This window comes from Gobius niger (genome assembly GCF_951799975.1).
Source record: "Gobius niger genome assembly, chromosome: 21".
Classification (NCBI taxonomy): domain Eukaryota; kingdom Metazoa; phylum Chordata; class Actinopteri; order Gobiiformes; family Gobiidae; genus Gobius; species Gobius niger.
In genome coordinates, this window is record NC_136872.1 from 17527428 (window position 1) to 17548971 (window position 21544).

General features: G+C 40.4%; 2 protein-coding genes and 2 long non-coding RNA genes across 4 annotated transcripts; all 4 read right to left on the reverse strand.

The window, feature by feature from the left end:
- Nucleotides 1-7785: 7785 nt before the first annotated feature.
- LOC306980627 (apolipoprotein L6-like) lies at nt 7786-10476 on the reverse strand (the record flags this gene model as incomplete). Its single annotated transcript, XM_079580053.1, has 5 exons — nt 7786-8190; nt 8801-9146; nt 10174-10231; nt 10313-10352; nt 10423-10476. The coding sequence occupies 5 exons, from the start codon at nt 10474-10476 to the stop codon at nt 7786-7788; spliced, it is 903 nt and encodes a 300-aa protein (XP_079436179.1).
- A 1150-nt stretch (nt 10477-11626) lies between these two features.
- On the reverse strand, nt 11627-12561 carry LOC306980782. The gene is made up of 4 exons (XR_013794048.1): nt 12463-12561; nt 12286-12381; nt 11771-11815; nt 11627-11702 (listed from the first exon to the last, which is right to left on the reverse strand). It is a non-coding gene; the product is annotated as an uncharacterized lncRNA (long non-coding RNA).
- Nucleotides 12562-12921: 360 nt separating this feature from the next.
- LOC306981156 lies at nt 12922-13736 on the reverse strand. Its single transcript, XR_013794084.1, has 3 exons — nt 13682-13736; nt 13050-13109; nt 12922-12969 (listed from the first exon to the last, which is right to left on the reverse strand). It is a non-coding gene; the product is annotated as an uncharacterized lncRNA (long non-coding RNA).
- Nucleotides 13737-15092: 1356 nt separating this feature from the next.
- LOC306980629 (uncharacterized protein) lies at nt 15093-18795 on the reverse strand (the record flags this gene model as incomplete). Its single annotated transcript, XM_079580055.1, has 8 exons — nt 15093-15169; nt 15302-15314; nt 15421-15474; nt 16230-16289; nt 16378-16440; nt 16517-16681; nt 17045-17191; nt 17974-18795. The coding sequence occupies 8 exons, from the start codon at nt 18793-18795 to the stop codon at nt 15093-15095; spliced, it is 1401 nt and encodes a 466-aa protein (XP_079436181.1).
- Between the last annotated feature and the right edge of the window lie 2749 nt (nt 18796-21544).

Sequence of the window (21544 nt, forward strand, 5' to 3'; positions counted from 1 at the left end):
AGTTCATTTATGAATTTTATTTAGTGCGTTACCAGCTCAGAGATGACTTCCTCCAAATCTTTGAGCTAGAATAGAAACAATCCCCTTGTCCTCATTATTTACAGTATTATTAAAAGTAACCAACCAAACAAACATTAAACAAAAGTGTCTCACCCTCAAAGATTCTCTACGAAGTCTTAAAGACCCAGTCTGCCAAGAAAAAGAAGATGTATTACGTAATTGAATTGCTAAAATATGATTTGTTTTTTCTTCGTTTTTCTTTACTGGTCTGAAGTTGGGATCCAGCTCCGGGCTCCCCTCAGGCCAGTCCTCCACACAGTGCTCCTGTACATCAAATATGTTTATCAGGCTTTTTTGTTTAGACCTTTTTATTCCAGAAGAGTAAACATGGACGTCAAGCTCAACTATTGGGTATGAAGGACCCGTGTAGTGAATCATTATGAGTAAAATGAATAAATTTTAAACTCACGTCTCCGGTCAGCATCGGCCCCATAAAAGCACTGTCATTATCAGTGCTTTCCTGCAAAAAGAAACAGGTCTCAATCTTCCTTTTCTTGTTATACATTTGTTCAATCAGTTGGATTCGTGTCCCCACATCTATTAAGGGGAGACTCTGTGTGCAATTTGTAGAGTTTGTTGATCCATCTCCTGCCTTGACTACAGAAACTTACACCTGTGTGGTTACCCAGCTGTTCCAATGACACACGTCGGCCATTTTGATTATTGTAATCATCCAATGTGTCCTGTTGAACACATTGAACGCTATGGAAGTCACAGCGTCACAGAGAACTAATGAATGCCACGTACTGGGTTGTCCGTTCTCAAATGGTTTGTCTTGTTCTTGCGCGGGGCAGCGACCGGCTTAAACACTTTCTAAATAATTAAAACAACAAAGCACAAAGTAAATAGTGGTTTGTAGTAGTTCTCAATAAATATTTTAAGACTATAAAAACTCACTTGTTTGCAGTCTCCTGCTTCACAAGCTTCATCCAGAGGAGCCGCCGAATACAGATCGATTTCTTCTGTGTCCTCGGAGGAAGCAGACTGCGCGGACATGGAGCCCTTGTCAACATTGAAGAAAGAAAGAACGTTATACCATTTTATCTGAGGCAGGAGTATATTCACCGGTGCCTTGTGGCTCAATGTCAAGCAGCAAAGAAGACATGCTGGGTGCATTTTCACTTAAATGCACAGTAATAACACCGTAATGCAAGGGAAATAGCATGGCAACAAGAGACAATGCATTATACAGTCCCATTACATGTTCCCTTGTAATTTGCAGTCTTTGTTCTGGGTTAGGGTTTGGATTCATCACAGAACCATGAAATAAATTTGGTGTGTGTCATAGTCTGAACCTAGACCTGACCAACTGCAGCAGCTCCACATCAGAACAGCGAGTTAAATCCATCCAACAGTGCATTGAATATTTATGCTTTCCACCTCTATTCAAAGGCATGCATATACCAAGAGACTAAAAACTTGCTCCGGTGTGAAGTTGCTGTTGTTACCATTATGAAGCATTTTAAAAATAGATGTACACAACAGGAGTCACACTGAAGCCCATCCATCCATCCATCCATCCATCCATCCATCCATTTTCTTCTGCTTTATCCAGGCCAGGTCACGGAGGCAGCAGTCCCAGCAGAGATGCCCAGACTTCCTGATCCATGCACAGTCGCACACCTCCTCCATCTGTTGTGGGGGGACCCTGAGGCAACACCAGGCCAGCTCGCAGAGTCCCACCAGCGTGTCCTGGGCCTTCCATGTGGCCTCCTCCCAATAGGACATGCCTGGAACACCAGGAGGCATCCGAAACAGATGCCCTAGCCACCTCAGCTGGCTGCTTTCGACATGAAGGAGCAGCGACTCTACTCCGAGCTCCTCCCGGGTAACTGAGCTCCTCACCCGATCTCGAAGGGTGCGCCCAGACACCCTGCGAAGGAAACTCATCACTGAAGCCATTAGCAGCGCTATTAAATCTCGATATTTTCCACACATAAAAAAATGACACATAGAGTAAAATTCATGATTTATAGATACATTATCTGTATACGTTTCCAGGTGTTTGATATTTAGGAATTAAAGACACTAATATAATGTGCTACTACACTCTATACACTTCAATGGACCATCTCTTCAGACTTAAGGTGACAGACATGAGGTTTGCATGTGTGAAGGTTCCCGTCTAAAGCCCAAAGTTTCTGCAATAGCCTTCAGTCCTGATCAAATAAATTGAAGTAAATGAATATGTCTCCATTAACGTACGTTTACTTCTGGTATGGGAGCCTTCCGGATTGTGGATCTTCGTCGAATTGGTTTTGAAGAGCGTCTAAAGCTTGACCTCTAGGAAATGGAACAACAATAGATTTACGTCAATTGAAAACCTACATATGTTATAATCATCTGTTTCACGCACTTGCATTGTTACCTCTCCATTGTCTGGACTTGTGTCATCATTGTCAGGTGTTGACTGCACGTTGTTTTGCATAGAGCCAAAGTTTCTCCACGAAGCTTCGTACAAGTCTTGAAAGCTGGAGGATCGGGCTGCACTTTTGGCGAGGAGACTTGTCAAGCTGGAGGCGTCAGTGGATTTCAGAGACACTGACTGTTCATTTGGACGAAGTAAATCCACTTTCTCATTTGCAGAGGGGTACAAAGCGTTGAGTAAATGTGTCTGGTTTTCTTCAGCTCCTGCGTCCTGAAATTCTGTGGGAGGAGGTGGACAGATGGCGCTCACGCTCACGTACATTTTGACTGGGAATTATCCACGGAGACACATTCCTGCAAAACATGTACAATAAGTGAAACAGTGCTGTGGAATTGAGACCACCCTACACTGTGCAAAAAGAAAGATGCAGCAATATACAGGTTTTTTTTTTACTAGTAGTGGAACACATTTTGTATTGACCTCCTTTAGCATACTGTAAACTCTTGTGGGGAAAACATTGTTGATTAATTACAAAGCACTAGTATTAATTTCATGAACCCTCAGGCGAGTTTTTTAGCATTTCTGTGACAAAGACCCTGAAAAGTGACCCTGCAAGTTGTGAAGTGTGCCCACAAACGCGTCCCTAGTGTACAGGGCCTTTAAGTTATTTATTTTTACTACAGTGGGAGTTTTTTTTTTTTTCACATTTCAGCCTAAATTGGTCATAAAATGTGGTGTGATCTTTATCTAAATCACAAGAATGAAGAATGATGAAGTAATTTCTGCCAAAGGAGGGTCGACCAGCTGAATCCAAGGGTTCACTTACTTATTCCCCACTGTCCTGTGAATGTTTACATGTTATGGCCATTAAAAATATGACAACATGTAATTATTTGGGTGGTATTAGTTTAAGCAGACACTGTTTACTCATTCTTGTGATTTTGATAAAGATCAGACCACATTTTATGACCAATTTAGGCAGAAATGTAAGAAATTCCAAAGCGTTCACATACTGTATTTGAGCTTTTGATAACCAGGAAAGAAAGACCCTTTGAGATTTCCGAATGTCTTTTTCAGGGAAGTCCTGCGTCTCCTAAATGCTCCATGTTTTTTAGTTGTAGCTCTAGGAAAAACCCTTGCAACCGCATGCAAACTCGACACAAAGACCCCTAAGAATTGAACCTGGGACCCTCTTTTTGTGAGAAGAAAAATAATCTCAGTGCCACCCAATCTACACTTAGTTAGACAGCCTGGAGGTGACAATGAAGGTTAGGCCTACTTTAAAATCGTTTCATACCAAATGTGTGACACAGTGGCATAACAGCATTTTCCAACATGAGACAGACAGGAAAAGGAAATGTACTAACTTAAGTCCAGTGACTGTAACTGCTGCTTGTGTGGCCTGTTTTACAAGACACACAAGCAAAAGGGGGACACATTAAGATTGGATTTAATTTTAAGGCATCACTTTATTTTACACTACCTTGATCCATTGTACCTAACTAAATCTAGTACAATGCAATGTGTTCTGTAACAATCTGTAATAACTTGTACCTATAGTACGTACACAATGGAATAACTTGGATTAGTACTTTGTTAGTACATAATGTAATAGGACACGAGGCCCTTAGGGTTACATTATGTACCAACAAACTACAAATACATATTATTCCATAGTGTATCTAGCCCATAGGTACAACTTATTACACATTGTTACAAAGCCCATTACATTGTACTAAATTTAGTTAAGTACAATGTATCAAGGGTAGTTCAATTTACAGGGATAGGATTGTAATGAACCAATATTAACCAATAATAACTTAGAATCACTAAACAATCACCTTGCTGTATGTACTCTTAAGAATTTTCTATCGATGCCAACATTTTAAATCATAATCCCGCCTCTTACATGGAAAAGAACAATATGTTGGAACAGTATGAAGGTAAATCGACGTGAAGTTGCATTTGTCAGGTAAAAGTCATGGGTTTGTAAACACAGGACTCACCGCAGCTGTGGCTCCTGTTCCGGTGAACCGTGATATGGTAAAAGTCACTTCAGACTCTGCAGCTGCATTCTTGTAATTCGTGACATGTTGATGTAAGTGACAGGTGGGACGAGTCACAACCTTTCAAAATAAGACCGTTGTGGGACACATTTCAGTCATACACGTGCAATCTGGTGAGTATTGGAGGAGGATTTGTTGTACTGTGGGTCATACAAGTTAGTGTTAAGTCGTAGTATCACAATAATAGACCCTACAGTGAAGAGAATTACAGATTATACTTTGCCACGGTCTCTCCTTTTACTTTACACATTTACTACATTTAATTTGTAGGTGGGATTATAGGTGGGGCATGTTTTGCAAATAAACAAAATCCAGGGTTTATAAAAGGCATGTTCTATCTACACCGTCATTTTGGCATTTGATGAACATTTACAGAAAAAATTGTTGAGCAATGTCATAATTTAAGAAATTTAGATTTAAAGCCAGTTTGAATTTGAAACATTACGGCCTTGATTTTTACACAATGGGAAAAATCACAATATTTCAAAAGAAAATGCCATAAAGATGTATTAAAATATAAATTTCTGAAGAAAAAGGGGCATGAAACCTAAACTACGTATATTTAAGGTCAACATGAAGCTTTTGTAACTTAAAAATTTACTCACAACAGCTTTTTTTTAACTCAAGAGTAAATATACTTCATTACAATATTATTCAAGTAGAAGTAAAAAGTACTGAATGAACTACTCAAATACCCTAATTTCCGGAGTACAGTTTCTTCAAAAAGGTACTCAAGCACTTGTATTTGAGTAAATGTAACTGAGTACTACTCGCCTCTGTAGTTGTAAACAGACCGGTTGTGCTCATTGACGGTAAATGAGTAAAAGCTGTATGATTTTCCGGGCAGTTGTTGCAGTGCTTGTTCTGCAGCCATTTCATTCTGAATAATCCTCACCTGACACTACAGAATGCAAAAAATTTACCTTGAAAGCGGAAAGGTTTGTGGTTTTGGCGGCCTCTGGTGTCAAGATTGTACAACACGGCTTCCCCTGGTCCGGTCACCTACAGAAAACAAAAAGGTTACACGCAGTTTGAAATATGAGTATTACCGATCGCTCCTAACTCAACACTGTTTTGATTGTCAAAGACACACATTTAATACAGCAAAAAGCGTCTGTTTACATCTTTTCATTATGCAAATTCAGAGCATTTGATTTGTTTTACCCAGTCTGCGAAGACGTCTAAGCCTCCAGTAGGGATTTCCTGTGGCTTTCAATTTTACGCAACAATGCACAACCTCAGCAAGATCTTTTAGACATCTTTATTTACATAGATTTATAATTTATGCTTGTAGTATTATTACACAATAAAATGCCAATATAAAATTGTTATCCATGTAAAATGACTAAAAAATCAAAGCTCAAGCAATTTTCTGTCTTGACGATGATTGTAATGATGTGGGGTTGATTTACTATGATCGCAATAATGGTCCTGAAAGTCGCATAATAACTTAGAATAGTCTTTTCTGTACATTATTGACACAAAACACTAATGTAGCATTGCAGTGATGGGAAAAACAAAAACAGTAAAACTTGTTTTCAACATGGTGGAAAGGGATGTTGAAACATTTGTGCAAAAACACCCAGTAAAAGGATTTTGTGATCAATACATTAATGTAACGTACACCCATGTGGTCAGTGAGGATCCATCACCGTTCAGGAATTATATTTTTTATAGTGAGTAATTAAATCAAACTAATGTTCCCTCCATACCAAAATTATATTCTACACCATGGATCTTTAGCCTTGTTTATGTGACAAAAATGGCAGAGAGCTACTTATGCTTCAAAAACTATGGGCCTTAAAGGGATATTTCTGGATTTTTGACATAGGGCTTCATTTCCAAGTTATCCAAAGTGTTGTTGAGTGTTGATATATCTCCAAAAATCAGCAACACTCTGGATAACTAGGAAATGAAGCCACATGTCAAAAATCCTGAAATATCCCTTTAAGTGGAATTCACCAGCAGCAAACGTAATACTCAACACAACTGAAGAAAATAACTTTAACTCTGTATACTTTACAATATATATCTAAATGTTTAGAGAGTGTGTTCATGTTCCGAACAAAAAGAAAATGACAAAAACAACAATAAAATCACGTCAAAAACACAAGAAGTTGTAAGAGGTTAAAGGAATAGGCCACCGTTTTTACATACTGAGATATGTTCTTACCTAACCTTAGACGAGTTAATATATATCCGGCTGGTCTTTGTCCGCGCGCTCTGTCACGCAAACGGAGCACATACGCAGCCTCTCCCACATGTCATATAGCTCCAAAAAAGCTCACGATAGAAGCTACCAAGCTCTTCCACGTGTTCCCTATTTAAATACAGTTACGTGAAGTGTTTTCATGCGAAGTATATTTACACAGAAATGTAGCATGTCGATTTCATAAGCAGATAAAAAGGGGGACTATATTGTGAGGCGTAATGATACGAGCACAGCGTCCGCGCAGTAACTCCTAAAGACTCCCCCCGCTCACTTCCGTCAATAGAAGCTGCGTGACTTGTAGAGAGCTCGCAGAGAACAGTTGAAGAAGTGAAGAAGTGTAGTAATGTTTCACAGATTTCCAACTCACCCCGGACGACGACACAGGACTCAGGATCTCTACCATGAGGTAGGAATGCACAAGCACTCTCCGAAAATATATTTTCTGCTTGTAAAAAACTCTGTACAAGTCACGCAGCTTCTATTGACGGAAGTGAGCGGGGGAAGTCTTTAGGAGTTACTGCGTGGACGCTGTGCTCCTCGTATCATTACGCCTCACAATATAGTACCCCTTTTTATCTGCTTATGAAATCGACATGTTACATTTCTGTGTAAATATACTTCACATGAAAACACTTCATGTAACTTTATTTAAATAGGGAACACGTGGAAGAGCTTGGTAGCTTCTATCGTGAGCTTTTTTGGAGCTATGTGACATGTGGGAGAGGCTGCGTATGTGCTCCGTTTGCCTGGCAGAGCGCACGGACAAAGACCAGACGGGGATATATTAACTCGTCTAAGGTTAGGTAAGAACATATCTCAGTATGTAAATTAGCTGCAGTTCATACTTCCTTCCACCAGGGGGCAGTACTGTCACACAAAAGTACATCTCCTGTCGTCCATTTTATTGCTTTTAATTATGGGCTGTAAAAAGTCTCCATTTCCTTCAATGTCCAACAAAGGCTTGTCTTTCTACAGTTTATTTCCAACTCCCAAGTAAGTTTTTGCCATAGTTCAAAGCTTTAAAAGTAGATTGTCTCCTCAAAGGTGTCCATTTCTGATGTCAACGATACAAAGTCTTTCTACACTTCTCCCATGGCTTCTTGTAAGTCTTCCCGGACCGCGTTCAGCTCCACAATGCAGTCGTTCATCACGTTGGCCACGTCCTTGATCTCCGCCACGATCTCCTTCTTGCAGCCTTTCTTCAGTTCCCTCGAGTCCTTGAGGAAGTACTTGTCAATGCCTTGGAAAAGCCCCTGTATGGAGTTCACGGCGAGGTCTATGAAGTCCGTGGCCTTCCTGACCGGAGCGTCCACCGTCCCGATGATCTGCACGGCCTGGCGCACCCCCCAGTCCTGCGAGTAGTGCTGGGTGCCCGAGCGGAGGAAGGGGTGGCCGCGCAGCTTGGACAGGCCCGTGTCGGAGAAATGCAGGATCTTTGAGAGCTCCAGCAGAGAGGCTTCGTTTTCCAGAAGAAGTGCCTCCACCTAAAAATAAAACACAGATGAGAGAAAGAGACTAAAACTAGGGCAACAGGATTTATTTGATAAAATGTAATGAATTAATACATTTTTCTTGACTAAAGCGAAGAATAATAATTTTTGTACTAAATCTTGACTGAAACTAACTTAAGCTACTTTAATAAAAAAGTCAAATTAGCAACAAAAAGGAGAAAACGCAACAAAAAAAGTGACAAAAGCATGACAAAAATGCGAAAGAAAATGACAAAAGACTATAAAAGCATGACAAAAATAAGAGACAAAAAATGACAAAAAAAACAATAAACACGTGACAATAAAGAGACAAAAAATGACACAAAAATTCCAATAAAAACATGCCAAAAAAGAGACCAATAATGACCCAAAAAACCTATAAAAAAAGAGACAAAAAAAACTATAAAAAAAAGAGACAAAAAAAGATTAAAAAAAACTATTTAAAAAATGGCTACGATCAGTTTTGTAGGCCTTAGCTTTCAAACTAGGTGTTACACTGGCCTAAAGGTTGTAAACTCTCCAGTGGAGAAGCTTTTAGATTTGGGTAAAGCTGAACTGGAGAAAATGCCCTCGGTTCACATGAACAGTGCGTCTTCAGCGTTACCTTCTTCCTGTCGTTGGTGTTGTTGACGTTATCCGATATGGCCGCTGAAGCTGAAGTGATGCCTCCTGCTGTGGCTATTCCCACGCCGACCGCGGTGACGATCAGAGACACCCCGAGGGTGATCGGAGCCAGAGCCAGGCCGGCGATGGCAGCCACGCCGCCCACGGCTGTGGTGGTGCCCCCCGTGATGCCCGCGATCTTGGCCTTGTTGTGGAAGGTGCTGATGTCGTCCGCGATGGTGTGGAGGGTGATCACCGACTGCCACAGGACCTCAGCGCGCTCCACAAACACTTTGTTAAACAGACGCAGCGCACGCTGGACTTTGTCCGCCAGAACGGAAAAGGATCTGAGTGAGCACAAAGACAAGGGAGGTTTATATTATTACTAGACTCCATGCACAATAATGTAATACCTCAGCCATTTTTAAATTCTATATTACATATATTTAAGCATTACTGAGTGCTATTCACATTATTCAGGTAAAGGTATGACCATTACAATGACTGCTTTAAACCCCAACCTGACCTGAGCACATTTTCTCTAGTTTGGCTTTACCCAAATCGAAAAGCTTCTTGAAGGAGCGAAACAGCGACCAAAACAAAAAGAAAATGCAACAAAAAGACCAACAAAAACATGACAAAAATATGAGAGGTTTAAAGTTCCAGTATTTGCTTTGAAATATCTTCTCGTTCTTCCTATTGTTTCTTGTCTTTTTACTGCACCCAGTGCTAATTTTGACAACATATTTTATTTTAGTTTTAGTCTTAGTGTTTTGACTAAAAACACTAAGTCTAGATTTAGTCAAAAAAAAACTTTTCAATTTCAGTCTAGTTTTAGTTGACTAAAATTGCACGTCAGTTTAGTCGACTTTGCATTTCTAATATTCATTAGAATCATATTTAATCAAGGTCCTCAACTTCATGGAGCAGCTTCCACATGAATAAAGCACAGACCTGTTCATTTGGCAGTGAATTTAAATCATATGAGGCTCTTTCAGACGGTCAATCGAAGTTTGGATGATTTTAGTCTCTCCTTTTCATTTTTATTTAGTCTTATTTTAGTCGACTAAAATATCTGGACATTTTAGACATAGTTTTAGTCTCATGAGAAACTTTTAATTTAGTTTTAGTCCAAGTTTAGTCACAAAAATATCACTTTGACTAAAATTAAAACTAAATATCTTATTCAACGAAATTAACACCGACTGCACCTCAGGACAGGGGTTCCCAAAGTGGGGGGTTGGGCCCCTCGAGGGGTCGCGGGACACTGAGGTGGGGTCATGAGATGAGATAATTTCAAGACAATGCTTAGTACATTTGTGACATTTAGGAACCCCTTTGGAAAATGTTTTGTGAGTGCTCAGGTACACATACTTGGACTCATCCTCTTTTAGAACCATTTCCTCTTCGTCTGACGGCACCTCGTCCCACTCTGAAACATTATACACAAAACATTAACAAACAGGTGTCAAATACGGGATAAAAGTTTTCCTTGTCGATTCACGTGACTTACGTTCCACTGTGTCCCACCACTCCATCAAACTGTCCGTGTCCTGAAGCCAAAATCATTCATTTACTTATTGAAATATTTGATATACGAATGTGAAGTATTTATAAACTGACCCCGTCTCCGTCCTCAAACTCATCCATGGCGCACCTGTCCTTCTCGGCCGCCATGAGCTCCGCCTAAAACGTGTTGCAAAAGCATTACAATAACTAGCATGTTTGCAACAATAGGCAGAAACACGTCAATGACTGAATGTTGTTTATATCCATAAGTCTTTCATTGTGAGCAGGAATCTTTCCCATGGCCTCCTCGGGTGAGCTGTGTGATTGTGCATGTGTGGCATGTTGCTGGACCAGTGTGTTCACGTGGCTAAAGAATGTGCCTCTACTGATAAAATGCGGATAACAAACGTTTTTTATATGTAATGGCCAAGTGATCTCTTTGTCAGTCATAGTGTGACTTTGGCTTCTTCTGTGTTAAGGTGGAGGCGAAGTGTTTTGATCAAGGGCACAAAAACAGTGTGCAATACAGATAGCAGGGGTCAGCGGGTAGTAAAGCTGCATGATATGAGAAAACACACTGCGAAATTCAATGACTGAGAATATTGAAATTTTTGACTAAACCACTTCAACACAGTATTTGTGCTTCTTTGACCTTGTAGTTACCCAGTGGCTGTATGAATGGTTTGCACTGTGCCTTTACTTTCCATCACGGTGGTCTCTACAACGTTCCAGGATCAATTGTTTCTGGGTGTTCTGGTGAGAGGCTCCGTCAGCAGTGAAACCTTCCAAACAATTGATCCTGGAGTGTAGAGACCACTGTGATGGAACGTAAAGGCAACATGCAGCCACCGAATCACTTAGAGGTGACCCAGTGGCTAATATAAACTTTTTTTCCACATAAAGTTGCATATTTCCCCTTTAAGCTGTGTGTGTCCATTTAAAGGTGCACTATGCAACTTTTTATGTGAGAAAAAAAAGTTGATATTAGCCACTGGGTCACCTCTAAGTGACCCTGTGGCTGTATGGGTCACTTCGCTTTCCATCCCGGTGGCTCCAATGATGCTTTAATGATCAAGAGATTAAGAGTTTAAGACCTCAGTGACTTCATGATATGGATCTGGATCTAAACCAGGTACAATGTAACATAAGAGTGTCTGTATCAGAGACAAGCTTCGACCAACCGTGTCATAAGAAGATGTATTCGGTTTGCAAAGCGAATAAAAAAATCTTGTTCAGCTCTCTTCTACCATACGTTTTAATGTCAAGGGTGGTCAATGGTTAAAAGTATTCCAGGTCACAGGAAACTCCGGTGCACAAACCTTTGCAGCCTCAGACATGTAGTCACTCGACGTCGCCCCTGGAGCCTCCTCTCTCTGGAGACGCGTGGACTTGCTCTGTAAAACACAAAAGATTTAATCCAGGAATCATTTACAAATAATCTGGTGGATAAAGAGGCTCTCACCTTGAGTTTAGGCTTCTTAAAGGCTTTGAATTTGAACGTCTTTTTCTGTGGGGAAGAGAAATAAATGTGATCAACGCAGACACATACAAAGCTACAAATATAGAAATCATAGACATATATTAACTCACTAATACTGTATGTTGATACAGATTGATGCAGATATGCATGAACTGCATTGTGAAATAGGAGTTGCATTTTGCAAGATCCAGAGTCCATTTTCACTTATCGTGAAGATAAGTGACTTATCGTGTTGAAGCTAAATGCTAACCGGTAGCATGCTAATGTCTTGCTTAAACACTGACTCACATAAACGTGCGTTTCTGTGGTTGTGTTTTAATTGTTATTTTTTTGAGCAATGATTACGAGTAAATAAAAACTCCACGGTCGATCAGGTTGTCTTTCATTCAGTTCTACTTCGGTATTCAAAATGGCCGCCACAACAACAAAAGTCACATGACTGAAAAGCATGTATTAGATGCTGGTTATGCAAAAATAAGGAAAAGAAATGAAGTTACCGGTTCACAAACGCCGAGTTCATCCTCGTCGTAGTTGTACATCTCAGTGGGAGTCCGAGCATGTTTGCCTTTTAGAGCAGCGATATCTTCATCGACCTGTCAGAAGAATTAAGTGTTTTAAATAGAATTACACAGTGATTGAGATGATTAAAGTAGATGTTTTGTGGACAATCGTACATCGAAATCATGCTGAGGGGAGTTGAGATAATCCGCATGTTCAGGGGTAACGTGGCTTCCCTTTGGTTTGCGCGGCAGAGGTTTAAGTTTGGGGGTTTTCTGAAATAACACGATCAATAACGATCAAATTTAAAAGACATGTCAATCTCCACTTTTGTTAAAGGCAGTGAAATAAATTACAGATTTCAGTTCCTCTGCTTCAAAAGCCTCCTCATATCCAGCTGACGAGTGGCTTGACTTTTCGGAGTAATCGTCGTTCATGAGAGCGGCCTGGAAACAAACGTTCAGACTTAAACTCAGCCAAAGCACGAAATGAACGAAGACACGGTGAGGTTTTGGTGAATATTTACCTTATTAAACTCCAATCCATCATCCTGGGAAACATAAAAGTGTGAAGAGGGTGTTAGGGCAATGTGATGATAGAAAAACATGATATCTGCCACATAAAGAGAATACCATAGATTTTTGCCGCGTGGAGTAGCCGGAATGTGCGGCAAACAGGTCCTCCTAAAGACAAGACAATATTGCAACAATGGAGAAAAATAAAAGCCAGAAAATTTCCAGAAAATGAGTTCAGATTACTGCACCTTTGAGCCTTTGTGCGGCGGCGTGTATCCATGAGCGCCTTTTAGGTCATCCTCATTGTTCTGGGAGGATATAGAAATACACAACATTCATAATTAAACATGTGAAAAAACAAATGGCACAGCTCTCAAGAAGAAGAAGAAGGCAGAAGAAGAAGAAGAAGAGGGTGGTGAAGGAAGAAGAGGAAAAAGATGCGGAAGAGGACCAGGAAGAAAGAGGATGAAGAGGGCGAAGAAGGAGAGGAGGAAGAAGGGGAGCATGAAAGAGGAAGAAGAGGAGGAGGAAGAGAAGAGGAAGAAAGAAGTAGAAGATAAAGAAGAATAGGAGGTAGAAGAGGAAGAAAGGAAGAAGGGAAGATGAAGAAAAAGAGGAGGTGGAAGAGGAAGATGAAGAGGAGGAAGAAGAAGAGCATGAAAGAGGAAGAAGAGGAGGAAGAAAGAGGAGGAAGAAGTAGAAGAACAAAAGAAGAGGAGGTAGAAGAGGAAGAAAGAGGAAGAAGAGAAGATGAAGAAGAAGAGGATGAAGAAGTAGAAGGAGAAGAAGAAAGTAAGACGAGGAAGAAAAAGAGGAAGAAATAGGAAGTAGTAGAAGAAGAAGAACATACAAAAATATTATCTCCTCTGTGATGCAGTACCTTGTTGAAGACAAATCCTTTGTTGGGCTTAAATCTTAAGCTTTTTAACTTCCTGTTTTTCTTCTGAAACAAAAGGATGTGAAGTCAAGCCCCCACAATTCTATAAATCAGCAAACTGGAATTACAAAATTAAATACACACAGCTTCAAGGTCATCCCCGCTTTCCCCAGAGGCAGTATCCAACATGGCACCCTTTAAAACATTAAACACACATAAATATTAAACTTTTTTGTGCAGCAACAGTGTTTTTTTGTTTTTTGTCTGCATTACTACATCTATTTACATGAGAGAGTGGTTCGTTACCTCTGAGCAGCGTCTGAATGAATCGGTCTTGTCCTTTTTAAACTCGTAGTCCTGTAATGGAATACATGATCGTAATAATCCAAATGTTTACAGCTCATGAGTGATTGAAGTTTTGTTACCTTATATTCATGAGGCACATTCCCATTCGCGTGTTTCTGCTCAGAGAAAGCAGCGGAGGCAGATGAGCGTCTCAGTAAACTGCTCACTTTGGCTTTGAAGTGTGGTTTCTATGGCGACACACAGTGGTCAACTTTACGGGGTTGTTTCCAGAACTTCGATGCAACAGGTTTTCTCGGTTGTGCTTTCTTTCTGGTTTGAAAACTCAGATTTTAAAACTCGTAACTCCCACCTGAACTGAGCACATTTTCCCCAGTTTGGTTTTACCCAAATCTAAAAGCTGCTTGAAAAAAAAGTCAAAACAGTGATGACAACAAGGATGAAAATGCAACAATAAAGCAACAAAAGAGCGACAAAAACATGATATAAAAGTGATGAAAAAGTGGCAAAAACTTGAAGAGGAGGAGGAAGAAGAGGAAGAAGAGGAAAAGTGGCAAAAAATGGCATAAAAGCGATGGAAAAAGTGGCAAAAAAGTGATGAAAAAGTGGCAAAAAAGTGATGAAAAGTGGCAAAAACTTGACAAAAAACATTATGAAAAAGTGGCAAAAAAGTGATAAAAAGTGGTAAAAACATTACAAAAAATGTATGAAAAAGTGGCAAAAAAAATGGCAAAAAAGTGATGAAAAAGTGGCAAAAAAAAGTTCTGAAAAGGTGGCAAAAACATGACATATAAGAACCATTTAGATAAGTTTTGGAGGTCGTTACTCTCCCTTTTAGATTTGGGTAAAGCTGAACTGGAGAAAATGCACTCGGTTAAGGGGGGGGTTAAGAGGTTAAAACACCTGGTAGCTACTTTTCAAAACCTTTTCTAAAAACAGAAAACTCTAGAAATATATCACCTTGTATTCTTGCCATTGTTCGGGATCTTCATTTTCATCTTTCTTCAGTTCTTGAGAGGAATAGTGTTCGTCTGTAAAGTACTCCTTAAGATGCATAGATACTGGTTATTCATCTACAAACTCTGTTCAGTAATAACAGTGATTCACTTTGCTAAGACTTGCCTTTGAGGATTTCCTTGAAGAAGAATTTGTCCGGCTCCGGCCCGTGCATTCGTCCGAAAACCGCTCCTAAAAAGAGAACAGGATCGACATACATTGAAGCAACATCGAAAAACAGCCATTACTTAAGTGTAGTCAGCTGGCTAAAACTAAAAATGATATTTCTGTTCTGGTTTTTGAGGTGCTTGACCCAATTCTTACCTTCGAGTCTCTTCTGGAAGACACCGACATCTTGAATTTATTGTCCTTTTTCTGTAAAATATTTTATGAAATAACACAGATACAAATAGCAGATGCTGACAGTTAAAATAGACCAATACCTTAGTGCTGCTCCTTGGTCCATCGAGATCCTCAGTTTCTGAGTCAGTTTTGACCTGAATCAGGGAATTTATATTATTATTATCATCAATACAGTCATGTGATTTCTTTCTAATGGGAGGTGTTTTACCATAAGTGACTCTCTGCGTAGTCTCAATGTGCCGCGCTGCAAGAACAAAACATGTCTCACAGATTTGTACACAGGGTTTATACGCCCAATTCACACGTTTTACAGACATTTACTGTCATGATAATGCTAACAAAAGAAAGTTTATGATCGATAAAATGCTTTAAAGCAGTACTAAGTAACTCATGCCCCTAGAGGCCATAAGCACCACTGCAGGTGTCGTAGCATGTTGCGTTTTTTAATTCATTAATTGTCCGTGAGAGTAAATACTACACTGACAGAAAAGACAAAGGGAGAGAGGAATATTGTACATCCAATTACACAGAGAGATCATTTTTTTTCACTCAATCTTGGCTGTAAATACTGTTTAAGTGGCGCTAGCCCACAGTTAGCTTTGCCCGTTAGCCTGCTAACTTCTTCTTCATGTCTCTATTAGTGTGTATTGCGTCTCCGACCCGGAGTAGGAAAGCTGCAAGGGTGGTTTCCTGGCCAGAGACACCAGGGGGAGATGTAATCATCCCATCAACACTTGTATTACTCCCAGAGGGACTACGAAAAAGATTTATTAAGGTAAGACGTCCACAACACACTGAAGGAAGGATATTATGTATGTGTTTTTTCGTTTAGTGTTCTGCAATAAAATAAAATAAAAGTAATGTTGAAAAAAAGAGGAGTTTTTCTCACAGGTTTGAAGTTGGGCTGAACCTCAGGGCTGTCCTCGGGCCAGTCTTCCACACACTGCTCCTGTTCAATAAGACTGTTGTTTTAGCTCCGTAACTTGGGGACGCAAAACCCAAAGCGAATAAAGAGAATCCACATTATTTAAACCCACCTGGCCAATAAGAAGGATATCTTCAAAGACAACATAGTTTTCCGGAGCCAAAGACTGTTTATCCTGATAAAAAATAAAGATGAAAATGTTAAACACAAGCAAGGGGACAAAACAATGACTTGCTCTGTGTTGTGCCAACCTTAGATTTTGACTTGCGGTGGATGACTGGTTTGGACAGCAGAGGTTTTATGGACAGTTTATGAGACAGTCTCGGAGACAGTTTTGGCAGTGGTGGTTTGGGAGGTGTCTTTGGAGGAGTGGAGTCTGGAGACTTCAGTGTTTCAGCTGATTCAGGCTGATTCTCCTACAGAGAGAAGGTTCAAACAAATCAATCTAAGTTTATTGAGGAGACATACTGCAGGGCACAGGCGAGGGGACGACAGGGACGAAAAAGGCAGTGGAAGCATCAGTGAAGTGGTTTATTCACAGATACAGCTGCCTGTTCGGTCTGACAGTCAGGGACAGTCAATTAAAAACACAAATCATAAAAGGTTTTAGAGGAGCCGTTCTTATCTGAAAGGCAAATTTACAAAGTGGATGAGAGGCAAAACCCTTGGCTGAATCTATGGGATAAGAAAGCAGTACATTAACCCTTAAGTTGCATTAAGTTGTGTCTGCACAGTCAGCTGCACGTAAAACAAACCACACCTCACTGCTGTGTCATTACCATGTCTCTGACCAGTGTGGGCAGAGCGGGAGGGGAGGGCCTCTCTGGTTTTGGTGGTTTCTCCGGTGGAGTCGGTTTGGAAGAGGCCGAGGTCCTGGAGCGCCTGATCCGTGGGAGAGGTTTAGGGGGACGTCTGAACGTTGACACCTGCAGAGAGGAGAGAGAAGCTTCACTTTGGAAGAACTGTGACAAGATGTTGAACTTACTGACATAATGTGTTAGAGCCTCAACCACTGGACAATCGGCTGCACTTGGACTATTCCCTATAATTTTGTGCCATTTTAACCTCTTTATCCCCACCTTAACCGAGTGCATTTTCTCCAGTTCAGCTTTAGCCAAATCTAAAAAGGTCACAACCTATAGGCCAGAGTAACACCTCATTGGAAGCGAAGACCTACAAAGCTCCTCTAAATTGAGCTTTTTCCTCGCGTTGTTGCCACTTTGACATTTTTTCCATTGCTTACTTTTTACCACATTTCCACAGCTTTTTGCCACTTTTTTGTTGCACTTTTCTCACTTTTTCCATCACTTTTATGTCACTTCGTCATTGCTCTTGTTTGGCCTTTCTATTGTGTTTTTGTCACACATTTTTGTCACTTCTCCATCACGTTTTTGTCCCTCTCTTGTTGCATTTTCATCCTTGGTTTCGTCTCATTTTCACTGCTCTTTTTACCATGAAGCTTTTAGATTTGGGTAAAGCCAAACTGGAGAAACTGTGCTTGGTTCAGGTGGGGGTTAGGATGTTAACAACCCAATTTCAAGCTCTATAATCAACCAATAATCTTCTCAAATCTTAGAAGATAATGTTGGGCTAAAGTATACAGGTCTTAAGTAAAGAAGATAATAGAAGCAAGACATACTATAGAGTAAAATACAATGCAAAAAGTTCACCATCACAGCTGCCCATGTCCTGAATATCGTGAACTCACATGAATCAGTTTTGGAGACTGGCTCGGCGACACAGACTGACTCTGGGCTAGAATCAGCGGAGTGGGCTGGAGGATGCTGCGCTGCGATCCCTGGGGAGTGGTGAGGACGATCTCCTCCGGTTTCCCTGCAGTAGAAGCTTCCACTTTGGGAACCCTGGCCGGAGGAGTCGGCCTGGGAGGCTTGGGTCTCCTCGGCGGAACTTTCGCTCCTTCAGCTTTGGGCGAAACCGGCTTAAAAACGTCAGACGTGTCCAGGGAAGCGTCTTGGAACGGATCGGAGAGCTGCAAAGGAGAGTCCGCGAAAGGGTCCTCGATGCTGGAGAAGTCTATATTCCTCGTGACGGGACTCGGGAGTGTTTCTGTCCCGTCCGAACTTGCTAAAGATGGTGAAAACACGTCCAGTTTCTCATTCGGAGCGTGGCTGAAAATGTTATTGCTTTTGGCAAACGCAGGCGACTGGTTTTCCTTGTTGAAGAAGTCGTGAGATTCACTGGAAGCTGTGTCACTGGTTGCTGGATTGTAAAACGGGTTTGTGTTTGGCACCGGTTTATTGAACAAACTGTCGGGAGCTTTGAAAGATCGATCCTTTGATGCAAAACTCAAACCCTCCGCCCCGTAGCCGTTCTCTGACGTCTGTGCGGGTTTGAAAATATCCGGCGTGTTCAGAGTCACGTCATGAAAAGATGGGGATTGTTGAAAGATGTCCGGGTTGGCAAAGTTGTTAAATATGTCGTTTTGAGGGGGGAAGCCGGGTTGTGCAGCCGCAGCGTCCGGTTGGTCCATGGGGGAGCTCTGGAAGTGTGGGACAAAGGCGGCGTCCATGTTTACCGCTTTCTGTGATGTTCTTGCTGAATCGCTGTAGGATTGACCAGTGCTTTCCTGTAAAAAAACCCCCACAGAAACAACCTTATTGATACTTTAACGATACTTGGGTTACGATACATCAATACCTTTTCCAATATCTTTAAGAAATTATTTGTCTAGAACCAGAAAACAGAACAATAATGTTTGGAAGAGCTGCAAATTTACAAAAACATGTTCAACTTCAATGTCGAGAAATGTGTGAAAAATAGGGAATCATTTAGGGGAAAATGGGGAAAGATTAGGAGAAATTGTGGCAAAAATAAGGAAAAAATTTGTAAAGAAATGGGGTGGAAAAGGGGAAAAATGGGGATAAATTTCAGGGAAAAATTGGGGAAAAATTGGGGAAATAGGGAAAATATTAGTAATAAAAATTGCAAAAATTAGGGGGGAAAAATTTGGGAAATTAGAAAAAAATGGAAAGGAAAAATTGGGGGAAACGAGGCAAAGATTAAGCCAAAAACAAGTGACAAAAACTGTCAAAAGTGGGGAAAACAATTGGGGGGAAAAACTTCCTTTAAAGCTTTAAAGTGTCAAAACGTCTTAAGATATAATATTTTTTTCCGTTCCTGCTTTTGATACATTTTAGATACCGGTCGTACCACATTTTCTTCCGATACCATACTGGTATTGTTAAATGGCACCCAGCCCTATAAATAATGCAATCGATAATGCAGAGGGGAGTTTGTTCTTCCAATGCAACTGTATTCATTTCAAAAGTTGTATAAAAAAAATACTTTAAGCCCTGGGGAATGGCGAGGACACATTAATCTGTGCTGGTTTGCAGCTCATGGCAAGTTCTGCTGTAGTAGAAAAGGGGGGAATCTTTCTGACAAAAAGTAAATACAGTTTAAAAATAAAGACATGAACAGAATTCACAAAAATAGTAACTTGATAGCACAACAAAATAGAACAGAATATAGGCTCTACAGTGTTAGGAGACATATCGCGTCATGATTTTCCTTATTTAGTTCCACTGTAGCCTTGTTTTGGTCTGGATTTAGTATTATCTTCAAATCAATCTGATAATAAAAAAACAACAACACTAAAACTAATTGCGCAAGATTTTTGTGACGGTGTTGAAATATCCTCACAGCTCTTTCAGCTCAATATTCAAGACTATCATCAGACAGTTTCTTCATACAGTGCAGCCCTTCATAGAGTAGAATACAACCGTACAAATACTCACCAAGAAGTACGAGTAAAATGGGTTTGTTCTGGCCGACTCTCTGTGAACCTCATTCTGAAAACAGAGGAAGGACGAGCTTTGTTTATGAATGGGAAAATGACAGACGGATTACTCAACTAAAGTCAAACTGGTTTTCCAAAAATAAACACGAGAGACACATATGACGGTGACACAGCACATATCGACATGTTGACTTCCAACCTACTTTTTAAACTATAGACATTTTGTGCCACCAAATTATTCATCTCGAATCTGTTAAAGGTATTTCTGTGTGTAATTCATGATGAAAAGAGTGTGTTCAACCTGTGCTGCAGGAGGACGATCATTATCCATCGTCGGTAACCCGTTCTGAGGACAACAAAACACAATAAATATCAGCCGCTCGGCAAGTGGGTAAGTAAGAAGTTCAAAAACAAGGAAAAAAACTAAAGAAAAATCAAACTGACACTATTGATTGACTGGTTATTCCAAATTCAATGTACATTACAAACGTGTACTGTTTCATTACAATAATGCAATAAATAAATAAATAAATAAAACATTTTGTTTGTTTTTTATTCCAGTTTAAAGGTGCTCGATGCAAGTTGGCCATTTTATACTCACTACTGCCACACAGGTCATATGTGTAACTGCACCTTCTATATTAAGCTCGTGCATGACGGCACTTCAGACCCGAAGTAACAACTTTTTGAGTGACAGTGCAGGATTTTAGAGGCAGTTGTGGTGAACAGGTCTGGGCTCATTCTACACATTAGGACATTGCTGGAACATGTAGGGGGAGGAAAATACCAAATTTTAACATTTTTAAACTCCGTATAGTCCCTTTAATAGGATCAGCCTTCTAGCTAGCAGAATTTACAGCTTTTGACACTTAATTAAAGGTGTGGAAGGAGGAGTAATTTACAAGTTCCCACCCTGTGAATGTTATAATTTCACTAATGACCAGTGTGGCAGCAATTAATGTTGGGGCAGTGAACAAACAACACTACAATCTCAGCCAATCCCAGCTGCTGCAGCTCAACAACACCAACAACACACCTGCACAGTAAAAAAAAACATCTAATATTTGACTTTTACAGCTCACCTGGTCTGGATATATCTGATGATGTTTGTCTGCAGGAGTTGGCGTATCTCCCATCTGACGAGACAAAAATACAGATAAAGCATGAGTGTGGCATGTGAAGCGTGGGAAAACAGACCTCACACATGTTTTTAAGTCTTGTACTTCTCCTGTAGATGCAAGTTTGGCATCACATGAGCAGGTTCTGTCCTGTTGATATCTAATGGATGCCTACAGTACAGGCTCTGGAGTAAAAATGTATATGTGTCGTACTTTGGCTTAGATCACAATTAGGATTTTATCTCGCTTCATAAACTAAGCCATCTGCTTCTTCTGAGTGCTTAATTTGATTTAATTGCAATTATTAATGTGCCATCTCATTATGGAGGCAGTCCATTAAATCTACCCGTCACTCAGAACCTGATGAGACGAAGCAGCGAGTCTGTATTTCAGCATTTACA